At 41.0% G+C, this 12233-nt stretch overlaps 1 protein-coding gene across 1 annotated transcript in view; it reads right to left on the bottom strand.

Annotated features, from left to right (window-relative positions):
• Nucleotides 1–10615, bottom strand: part of LOC130116689 (tubulin-specific chaperone cofactor E-like protein) — a 28858-nt gene extending 18243 nt beyond the window's left edge. The window contains exons 1-4 of the mRNA XM_056284686.1: nucleotides 10586–10615; nucleotides 7635–7735; nucleotides 3641–3795; nucleotides 3269–3408 (exon numbers count right to left, since the gene is read on the bottom strand). Of these exons, the coding sequence (XP_056140661.1) occupies nucleotides 3269–3408; nucleotides 3641–3785 (285 nt within the window). The 5' untranslated portion in view covers nucleotides 3786–3795; nucleotides 7635–7735; nucleotides 10586–10615. The remainder of the gene's footprint in view (nucleotides 1–3268; nucleotides 3409–3640; nucleotides 3796–7634; nucleotides 7736–10585) is intronic.
• Between the last annotated feature and the right edge of the window lie 1618 nt (nucleotides 10616–12233).

Consider the following 12233-nt stretch of genomic DNA (forward strand, 5'->3'; position numbering starts at 1 on the left):
ACACACACACAGCTCCTCTCACTCACACACAGCAAACAAAAGACCTACAAGTCTGTCTGATCTGACTCATCCTCCCCTCCTGTTGGAGATGGTGGAGCCTAGTGAGTGGATCCACGTCCCCCTCCTGGACCAGGTTAACAGCCCCATCAGAACCGCGGTGCTGGGGCAGAGGCTGCTATTTTGAGTTACTTTTAAAACATTATTTGCACATTATCTTTACGTTTTGACTTGCACTTTAATTTGCATTGTTTAATTTATTTACTTTGTTTTTATTATGATTGATAATGCATTGACTTTCATTTGTATTATTTAATGTATTTATTTAGTTTTCATTATGATTGATGATGCATTTGATTAAACAAGTAGCTCCAAAACAAGTTCCAAATTCAAATGTTTCATGAGTCATTATTTTAATTCGCTATGGGATCGTGTTATGCATTATTTTAATTCGCTATGGGATCGTGTTATGTTAAGACAGAGACACAGGGCGACATTCACAGGTGTGCAGACTTAAGCATGTGAGGTAAAACATGCACTGGAGCCCGGAAGAGGATCCGCGCCCTCAGGAAGCAGAGATGGAGGGTGTGAAAGAAATAATCGTTAGATTAGTCGACTAATCGAAAAAATAATCGACAGATTAGTCGACTACCAAAATAATCGTTAGTTGCAGGCCTAGCTGTGCACTAATATAAATGATAATTAACAATAAAAAATGTGTTCCATGTTCAAGTGTAAGTTGAATTTAAAGTGTCATGAATTCACAACATTCATCATGTGTTCATAATGGTGCATCACAGAACCCCATACACGCCCCAATGGCACTGCATAGCACTATCTAATATTCTCCATGAGTTGATGAGGGCTGAGAACAAATAAAGTCTACTGCTGTGAGAAAGTGGAGACGAAGGTTACCCACTGTAAAAGTCCAGTGAGGAGCAGAGTAGGGGAAAAAGACAGATCTCACTCAGCATTACGAGTTATGAATTAGAGGCACAGATACAGATCAGTTTTATGAGTTACGAATTGATGAGACTGTATTAGCACCATACACAACTGAATCCCCTATATGCCTGTGAAACAACCTTGCACAGCCGCCACAGGAAGTAAACAAAATGCACCTGCATTAACTGCATTAATTTTTTTCTAACACGGTAAATATCTCAAATTAATCGTAAAAATTAATGCATTAAGTTTGACAGCACTTAATACACACACACACACACACATGTGCAGTGATGAGCCAAATCATGACCACTCACAGGTGAACTAAATAACGCTGATCATCTCCTAACAAGCGCACATGTCAAGGTCTGGGTAGATCAGATGGTAAGCGAACAATCAGTTCTCATAGTCAAGGTGTTGGATGCAGGAGAAGTGGGCAGGAGTAAAGACCTGAGCGACTTTGACAAGGGTCAAATTGTTATGGCCGTACGACTGGGTCAGAGCATCTCTGAAACAGCAAGGCTTGTGGACTGCTCCTGGTTAGAAGTGGTGAGTACTTACCAAGAGTAGTCCAAGGAAGGACAAACCACAAACCAATGACAGGGTGTTGGGCACACAAGGCTCACGGATCCACAAGGCCAACAAAAGCTATCCGTCTGGTCTGAACCAACAGAAGGTCTACTGTGGCACAAGTCATAGAATATTTTAATGACGGTTATGGGAGGAATGTGTCACAACACACAGTGCATCGGCACCCTGCTGCGTATTGGGCTGCTTAACTGCAGGCCAGTCAGAGTGCCATGATGACCCCTGTCCACCATTGAAAGTGCCTACAATGGGCACACGAGCATCAGAACTGGACCTTGGAGTAAGAGGAAGAAGGTTGCCTGGTCCAATGAGTCCCGTTTTCTTTTATTTCTTTTTTCCCCCTTTTTCTCCCCAATTGTGTCTGGCCAATTACCCCACTCTTCCGAGCCATCCGAGTCACTGCTCCACCTCCTCAGCCGATCCAGGGAAGGCTGCAGACCACCACATGCCTCCTCCGATATATGTGGAGTTGCCAGCCACTTCTTTTCACCTGACAGTGAAGAGTTTCACCAGGGGGACGTAACTTGTGGGAGGATCACGCTATTCCCCCCAGTTCCCCCTCCCCCCTGAACAGGCACCCTGACCAACCACAGGAGGTGCTAGTGCAGCGACCAGGACACATACCTACATCCGGCTTACCACTCGCAGACACGGCCAATTGTGTCTGCAGGGATACCTGACCAAGCCGGTGGTAACACAGGGATTCCAACCGGCGATCCCTGTGTTGGTAGGCAACGGAATAGACTGCTACACTACCCGGACACCCCCATTTTCTTTTAAATTACGTGGATGGACATGTACGTGTGCGCCATTGGCCTGGGCAATGTACTGCTGGGAAACCCTGGATCCGGCTATTCATACGGACATCAATTTGACACGTGCCACCTACCTAAATATCATTGCAGACCAGGTACACCCCTTCATGGCAATGGTATTCCCTGATGGCAGTGGCCTCTTTCAGCAGAATAATGCGTCCTGCTACATTGCACACATTGTTCAGGAATAGTTTGATGAATATGATGAAGTGTTCAAAGTTTTGACCTGGCCTACAAATTCTCCAGATCTCAATCCGATTGAGCACTGGTTGGATGTGCTGGACTGATGAGCGCGATCCACGCCAGCTCTGACTCACAACTTACAGGACTTGAAGGATCTGCCGCTAATGTTTTGGTACTACAAGACACCTTCAGCGGTTTTGTAGAGTCCATGCCTCAGCGGGTTGGCACTCTTTTGGCGGCACACGGAGGACCAACAGTATATTAAGCAGGTGGTCATCATGTTTTGGTTCATCAGTGTATATAATTTTCACAAACACCACAGATTTTTAACCTCAAGTGGTAAAAAACGCTACATCATGAACAATTCTCGCACTTCCTGGGGAAATGTAGTATTTCCCCACTTATAATGACATTTCAGAACCTCTTATACTACAAGTGACAGATGCTCTTAGATCAACATTCACTATATTAACCTTGTACTAATGCTAACCTTAATTGTATTTCTAACATGAATCCAATTGGATAGGTGATATGACAGCCGAGGGACATGTTGATCTAAGAATATCTTTCACATGTAGAAATCAGGAGAATCACTTATATCAACAGATCAACAGCAACATAGAGTTGTACTTAGTATGACTAGGGCAATAATTGGGCCCATCATTGCAAGCACCAAGGACCAACATGAGTTGGGGATGATAAGTTATCTTCCAAGTATCTGGTATTTTAAGGACACCCACCTCTCCCCAGTCGTTTAGCTGGTTGTAAGAGAGGTCCAGCTCCACTACGTGCGCACAGAAAGTTGCAACCTCCAACCTATCTCCAGCTTTGCTGATTCCACAGTCATTCAGTACCAGCACACTAGGCAGATTAAGGCGGTCTGCAAACAAGGATACTCCTGTTAGCTGCACACTTCACTGTGCCATTAAAACTCAATGGATATTAACGTGTAAATTTTGGCTGTGACTATTCCCACCTTCAAGATAATGCACCACCAAGTAAACAAGTAAGTCAAAGACATAGCAGCCAACAAGTGACATTGTGAACTGATTAGGTAAATCTAGACAATGTTTAGTTGCAAACATTATACAAGGACCAGCGTGAGCTCTCACCTTTTACGGGTGAACCTGGGGGACTGGGCAGGACCACTACTCCCATGCCTTGGCCTCGGCAGTAGGGGAAATTTTCTGGGTTGTATTTCTCACTGATTACTTGAACAAAGGTGCGCACCTCCTCCTCGTCAGAGGAAGAATCCATGGCTCCAGCCCTAAGAAAGGTAAGCAAGGGAGACAGAATGAGAAACAACAGGTGCAAACCAATTCAATTGGCTCAATCTAAATTTACAGTTTTGTGAAAAACCTATGTAAGGGATACTCAAATGGTTTAGCCCTGGGGAACACTTTTGGATAATGACAGCTGCCCTTGAGCCAGGTCCAAATTGTCTAATTTTACTGCTAAACCTAACTGTTTGGGTTTTACATTCATCTTTGGCATCAAAATAGCAAATTTAGGAAAAAATGAAAAATACCATCAAAGCGTTGTCACTGGTTTAGAAAAGTGGAAGAAGAAAATAACAAAGTCTGTAGACTGATTGCACATTTGTAATCATATGGTGGTGGTTTTCAAATTATGGGTCAAGACCCACAAGTGGGTCGCAAAAGGGGTACAGGTGGATTGCGGGATGTCCACAATAAACACATTTTGTTTGGAGACAGAAATACTGTAACAGGCACATTTATTTTTTGCAATTAGATGGGTGGTTTTTAAAAAAAAATCAAAATGGAGACATTTTCACAGTTTTTGAGTCAATTCAAACAATGGAGTGATTTAATTGTATTCCGTAATACCACTAAAATGTTCAATATTGACATGCTTTATCTGTTTCATTCAATCGGGGAATCCTGCATTGATGAACAATACGGAGAAGGTTGTCTATTATGTTGCTTTTTCACAAGTAATGAGGATGTATTGCTCGTTTTACTGCAAAACATTTTTTGTTGGGTTCACTGCCAATAAGTATCACCACAGATGGGTGACGGATCAGAAAAAATGAGAAGCCCTGTTATAAGGTGCCGTTCTTTCAGAGAAGGATTGTGGGAGAACACATGGCTAGGTTTTAAACCTCTCCCTGAGGATTCTTCCTATTTTTTTCTCCCTGTTAAAAGTTTTTTTTTTTAGAGAGCTGTTCCTTATCTGATGAGAGGGTCTAAAGGGCAGGATGTTGTGTTGCTGTAAAGTCCACTGAGGCAAACTTGTAATTTGTGATATTGGGCTATACAAATAAAATTGACTTGACTTGACTTAAAATGTCAAAGTTTAAGTTACATTTCCAAAACAATAGAACCCTTACTTTTTTAATCAATAGCAAATTTGCATTCATTAGCATGGCTCAAGAGCAAACGTGATTTATAGAAAATGACTTTGGCAAACTCTGACAAAGTTTGACATTATTCAGGCGTAGAGCATTTCAGAGTCTCATCTATGGGTCTGGGTGACCTAAATTTGTGTCTTGATGACTATGCTTCTCTGGCAATAGCATCAAGTTTCTTAGAACAGCCTGGCATTGATTCATCTATGGTGTGCTCATGGTACAGGACAGTCAAACAGATATTTACGATTACAAACTACCCTTGTTTAAAACCAGAGAAGAGTAGTAACCCTTCCGTTTACAGTCCCCTAATTCTAAGTATTTAGCCAGTAAATATATGGTAAATACAGGATATGTATATATTCACATTTTGAACATATTTTGAAGGGCTCTGTGTTTTGATTTTCTATGGTAGGAAGTTGTTCTTACATTGTATTACCATGTGAATAAAACATTGCTTTACTTTACAGTACAGATTCAGTTTAGTTACTCTGTAAATTGTAATGTTACTTAGTAACTTTGCAGAACACACATGGTAAAAGTTTGTGCTTATTGCATGGGAAAAGGAATAATCTATTACAAATTATATGGTAAGAACCAGGTAATACCACGGAAACAAACAAGGCTTCCTTTTACAGCACAGTTACAGCTTACTTACTGAGTAAATTGTAAAAACGTCTGCAGGAACATACCCAGTATTGAAGAAGATGTACAATGACACTAGAGGAACCTGTTCCTGCGGAGGTTGTTACCAGGTCAACTGATATAATTGTTCAACTTAAATAAAAACGGTTCCTTAGTTTCTAAGGTAAGTCTAATAAACCCTATAAATGGGTGTAGCCATGAATAATAACTATATAAGAAAAAGTGATTTATTGGAAAGTACTATAGTACATAATTAAAATTGCGCTGTTACCAACATAAACTTTGGATAGCTAAAATGTTAACTTGACTTGATGGGTAATAGAGGAGGTGTTTCTAAGAATTTGTTGCCTACTTTCCTGGGAAGTACGCAATTATATACAAGTTATTAACAACCTAAACTGGTCACAACTACTTGGTACTTAGTTGAGTTGATGGGTAAGAGTGGAGGTTTTACTTAGTATTTCAGTTGTAGTTTCTCTGTATTTACCGAAACTTACCATATATTTACTGGGTAAACACTTAGTAATTAGGGGACTGTAAAAGGAAGGGTTACCAAAAGGGGTAAAATCTGATTTCCTCATATTGTAAAATGTGCCACTGTTCTTTAGAATACACTTTCTCTTAAGGTACAATACGTAAATTGTCGACTTATCACATGAATATGCTAATCAAAGTATTGCTTAACACTCAAAAGATTATATGACCTATTTACTTTTAATTTTTTTTAAAATGGACAGCCCTACAAAATCTGTTACATTGTGGTCTGAATTCAAACACAACAGTGGGTCCCGCATGGAAATGAATGTCTTAATAACCAATTTGATTAAATTAGAAAAAACTTATTTGGCTGCTAAGGCATACATTTCCACATGGGACCCACTGTTGTCTTTTAATTCAGACCACAACATCACTGATTTGTAGTGCCGTCAAATTTTTAAAAATAAAAACAGATGGGAGGCGTCTGGGTGGCGTGGCAGTCTATTCCGTTGCCTACCAACACGAGGATCACCAGTTTGAATCCCTGTGTTACCTCTCCGGCTTGGTCGGGCGTCCCTACAGACACAACTGGCTGTGTCTGCGGGTGGGAAGCCGGATGTGGATATGTGTCCTGGTCGCTTCACTAGCACCTCCTCTGGTGCTAGTGTCGGGTCGCCTGTTTGGGGGGGAGGGGAACTGGGGGGAATAATGTGATCCTCCCATGTGCTACATCCCCCTGGCAAAACTCCTCACTGTCAGATGAAAAGAAGTGGCTGGTGACTCCAAATGTATCGGAGGAGGCATGTGGTAGTCTGCAGCCCTTCCCGGATCTGCGGAGGGGGTGGAGCGGTGACCAGGACGGCTCGGATGAGTGGGGTAATTGGCCAGATACAATTGGGGAGAAAAAAAAGGAGAAAATCCAAAAAAACAAAAAAACAAATGGGAAATTTGTTGTGGGGAAAGCAATACTTTGTTTAGCATGTTCACAGAATTTCTTCTATTTGTCTGTTTAAGCAGGTAAGCGTATATATTGTACCTTTAAATCACACTAACCATAATATCTCACCCACCTAACACAATTTTTGTTTTTAAAACAGTTTGTTCGAGTCTGGGATGCATCTTCATCTTCATAAAAATACTTGATTTTTAAACTGACATTGCAACACAGCAAAACAAGAAATAATCAATGTGTGTGTGTGTGTGTGTGTGTGCGTGCGTGTGTGCACTTTATGACACCAGTGTATGGTTTTACTATAACAGAGAAATTAGAGTACAATTTCCAAACTTCTGCCTCACTGGTTTTGAAAATTACCTGCAGGCTACAGCTAATTAACTAACTAACACTCATGATATCAGCCAAACTTTTTCTACTCCCCATTTTCATTGTGAAATTAACAATTCATTCCATTTTATGGTCTGCTGGGGGAAAAAAGCTGCCAATGTGCCTGATTAAAATTGTGACTGGCAAGCTGAAATACAAGAAAAATGTCACGATCTGTTTCCCCATCCATCTAGACTAACGTCATTTAGATAGGACTCTACACGGTTGTGAACCATATAACGTCATTTGTACCACAAGCCTCTCTAGAGGTGTTGCAAGAAGATGTCCTGCCCACCTTTTGTGAAGATAGTCAGGCAGACAGTAGCTGGAGCGGCTGTACCATGGCCTTACAATCTATCGCTCTGATTGACTTATGAAGCAGGGAGAGAGCGGCACCTGCCAAAAGTGATAGTGTAATCAGACAATATATATGACATCATCTCTCTGAGACAACAGTGGTTCAAAGAGCAAAACACTGTATTGATTTTCTCTGTTCTGAGCCTTGAGCTAACACATTTTGTTGTCCCAAGTCAATGAACCCACCATTTAGGTATTGGCCACAATGAAATCAAACCCTAATGGAAAGAAACACAAAATTGGATGCAATTACAGTCCCTTTAAAATTATTCAAGCCTTGATTTACTGTTTTTTCCTGGAGCTGGTTATGTCACCAAACTGAGAAAATGGGCAAGAAAGACATCGGCGAGTGCCGAGAACCCAAGGAGCACTTTGACAGAAATGTATAATTTTTTGGCTGTGATGAGATATTTTGCTAAAAGGACAATATTCAGTGCAGCAATCCACTATACGGCAATGTGGGCAGAAAAAAAGCAGCTCCTAAAAAAGGCACATGAAGGCTTGGCTGGAATTTTCCAAATAGATACAAAAAAGACAGGGCAAATGTAATAAAGTTTGAGTCACAATGCAAAGTTATGTCTGGTTGTAACTAGGCAAAGGTCTTCACCTTTCAGACACATTCTCTACAGGAAACTTAAGATGGCAGCATCATACTGTGGGCATGCTTTTCAGCTGCAGGGGCTCCAGCCATACATCAATTTTAACACTGGAATGACTTCAGAACAAATATATATATACTTTTTTTCATTTTAAATAAATTTGCAAAATTAAAATGAAAATATTGTATTACTGTTATTCAGGGATATCATGCGATGACTGTGTACTAAAAAAAAAAATCTAATCCAGGGTACAGTACAACAAAAATCCCCAAAAGTCAAGGAGGTTAAACAAGTGAGGCATGGCATCATTTAAACCAGCCATTGTTAAATTGCTGAGTGCACCCCCTAGAGATAACATACCAAACTGCATGAATGTGTGTGAAAATATGGTTGGAGTACACAGCATTTTAGCTGGTTTCTGATATTGTATGTATCTATGGCCTTAAAAACTAATGCCATAGTGATATGCTGTACACAGCCAGTATATTAAGATGTATGCTATAAAAACTACAAACATGTAATGAGCTTAACAATGCAATCTTATGTTTGGGAAAAACTACAAAAAAAATCATTAATCAGTAAAGGGTCAGATACACATAAGAATATATGGCTAATAGTTTTTAGAATTAGATTTAATGTCAATTCAACAACTGTCAAGGAATTATTGTAGCAATAGCGTCTTGTGACATCTCGGCTAGATAAGGGCTCATTTAAACAGTAACATGGCCACCAGGGAGCCCTCCCTGTTCAAAACCACAGTTTTCTGCTGTTGGCCACTAAGCTGAGTAGCTTCGCTAGTACAATCTGAAGTTTAAGTACCTCAGTTACACCTTGGTAGTAGTCATTAGGAGTGGGTAGGGGGCTTATTTATTCATACACCACCCCTGCTTCGCTTCTAGGTTTCGTCAATTTATGGATTCTGATGTGCAGCCTTCTGGTTATAACAGATTTTTTCGTTTATTTTACAGTCATTTGAAACTTTTTAAACAATTATGCAATACAGTTTTATGAGTCGTGTTGGTAGCACCATTAAGCGATGTTGACTGCTGCCTCATGACAAATACCAAGTGTCATGTTCAGTAAAACTCATCTTTACGAGAAATGCACAAATAGATAACCATTGCAAGAGATTTATTAACTTTATAAGAGCACACTATAGTGATAAAGTAATCAGACAGATCAAACAGATGTGACCAAGAACTTGTCTCGTTACACTAAGGAGTGCAGAACCAGAACAAAGAAAGTTCAACTCTGATCAGCCATATCATTTTCAGACAGGTCCCATCAGATCATTTTAACACATTCAGCCCTTCTCAAGTGGTTCACTTGTCAAACCACTGAGAGCCCTGTCAGGACTCTGTGTGATGTTCTGTCAAAGATGGCTTCATATTTCAAGGAAGCCCGGACTTAGCTATGGCATATCAAAGGCCAGTGAAAACGGTTTTGACACATCAGATCAAACGCTTCATAACCTGCTGAGAGGAAATTTTGGCAAGCGCTTTAGTGAAGCAAAGAAAAACCAAAAAGGAGAGAATATTCTTTGGTTCAGACACGTCGGACAATTTTTACGTTACAGTTGTAGAAGAAAAAAAACGTGTACCACGCAGCTCATGGATGTACATTGGGACACTGCGTGTGAGCGAGGGCAGCCCCAAGTACACATGGGGGAAAAGGAACAGTGACTCCCATTACAAAAGGTGGGACCAGCTGGTTACCTGCTAGAATGAAGAAAACAAAAGACTAGATGGGGGTGGGGAGGCTCCAGTCTACCAGCTGCTGTGGCAACATGTTTGGTTAAAAAGCAATTGATAACAGGTGGAAAATGAACGATCGTCTTCAGAATGGAGTGCTTTGAACAAGGTGACAATGAATCCAACGCAGAAGAGCTGTGCAGACTGTCTTGCCGCAACATCATAAAACTGTGCATCAACGTAAAAAAAAACCCCAACAATGTTCATCTTTTTTTTGTTTGCTTGTGTCTGAGATAAGCCTGCAGAAACGCGCTCGTGATAAAGAACAAACCAAATATTGGATTTTAAATGATCCGTTCTGTGGCTGCAACGACTCGTCAAACATTTCCGAGAGAAAATCGTCTTTAACAAAATCGTGTCTGGAGTAACAGGTTGTGTGAGTGTGTTTGACTTTCAACTCGCTCTAGGACAGTTCACTGGACATGATAAATTTTGTCGTCGCAATATTTCAGAATCAAAATCACCTAAGGAGAAAAAGTGAGGAACATTTAGCTTTGAAACCAAATGAAATTCATGCAGTTGAAAACTGTCGCACTCACCCTGCCGGAACCCTCTCCTGTTTGTTTTTGTTATTCTTCGGTTGGGTTGACAAATTAAAACCCACCCACTTTAAGGGAAGTGACGTAGTTTAAACCAAGTGGTTGGGAAATCCGGCAACCCAGCAAGGTTTTGGTCAAACGTTTATGGTTCACATCAAAAACAGTATAAATTGCACTTGTAGTGTGCCAGAGTATTACATTTTCAGCCTATTGCATTGTCTTTGATGAGCCATCATCTGACAGCAGTCTTTACTGTTACATGGATGACATCCATATACACCAGATGACTTCAGGCGTTCATTTTTTTCTTTCTTTCTTTCCTCCTCCTCCTCCTCCTCCTCCTCCTCCTCCTTCGTCTTCTTCGTCTTCTTCCTCCTCTGTTTTTATTTTAGCTTGTAATATTTTTTTCTTCTTATAGCCACGTTGACACGCATCCATCCCACCATTACCCATCAATATTCACACGACAGTCATTCCTTGCCCTAACCAGGGTTAATTCATTTTACCCAAACACGGCACATCAGCACATGCATACACTAGATGGCCCATACCTTATACAGGGTCTGTAACCCTCTAGGCCTAGGTCTTGTGTAAATGTTCGTCAGTATCCCCCCTCAATTTCAATTGGTCCCTTGATAAACTTTGCATTTTAAAGTAGAAATATGAATATATAAATGACGTTTGATTGCTAATTATCAATTTTTACTGATAATCTCGTAACCAAACTTCCCTACTATCTACAATATTGCTACAACAGCGTGTGCACTTCTTCACCCGCAATCCAGAAAGCAAATCAAGGGCAAGACCGGAACTATTAATGGAAATTATTAAACAATGTAATGGTCACTACAGTGTAACCCCTAATACTTGGGTTTTGATGAAAGGAGAGCAAATGGTAAGAAGCAAATTAAAAAGCCCAGTGCCTATTAAATAAGAACACGTCTGTTTTTTGCAAATGCTAAAATTACAATAACAACTACTAATTACCAGGGGAATGCTAGCCAAAAATACTGGCAAACACGTTTTGGAGAATAATTGATAAAACGACCTGCCATAAAACTTGGGATTGAAGGACGAGGTAGCAGACAAGCTGCCAAAATAATTTTGGGAGATGCGAGATGCTGAGAGCTGAGTATCAAAGAAAGACCAATTTATGTCCAGCTTAATTATCTCCGTCCCCCCCCCCCAAAAAGAGAGAGAGAATGACCCTGAGAACAACCTTCCTTACATGCATTATATTGGGCGAGAGTGACGTTTCGATTTGGGCTGCTTTCGTCCATTCATTCAATTTTCGTCCATTCATTAACGTTCCTTTAGCCAAGGAAGGACGCAGATTTATTGGGATCCTGTATCCGAGATGGGTCTGGCGACGGACTGAGGACACCTTCAACTCCTCCCCGCCTCCTCCAACACCTCCCACCGCCAACCCTCAACCTGAAGTCCAAAGTAGGAGGAGGAGGTGGAGATGGGAGGAGTCGGACGTGTCCTTAGTCCGCCGCCTGACCCAGTTGCTGTATCCCGCAACTATCATGCTGTTTTAGAATGACCTGTGGGGGGCAGCAATGCGCCAATTGTTGCAACTGGTCACCAGAAGAAGAACTAAATGTCACGAACAGTTAGAAGCTGTATGACTGGGTGGAGGTCAGAG

The sequence above is a fragment of the Lampris incognitus genome, chromosome 8 (genome assembly GCF_029633865.1).
Source record: "Lampris incognitus isolate fLamInc1 chromosome 8, fLamInc1.hap2, whole genome shotgun sequence".
Taxonomy (NCBI): Eukaryota; Metazoa; Chordata; class Actinopteri; order Lampriformes; family Lampridae; genus Lampris; species Lampris incognitus.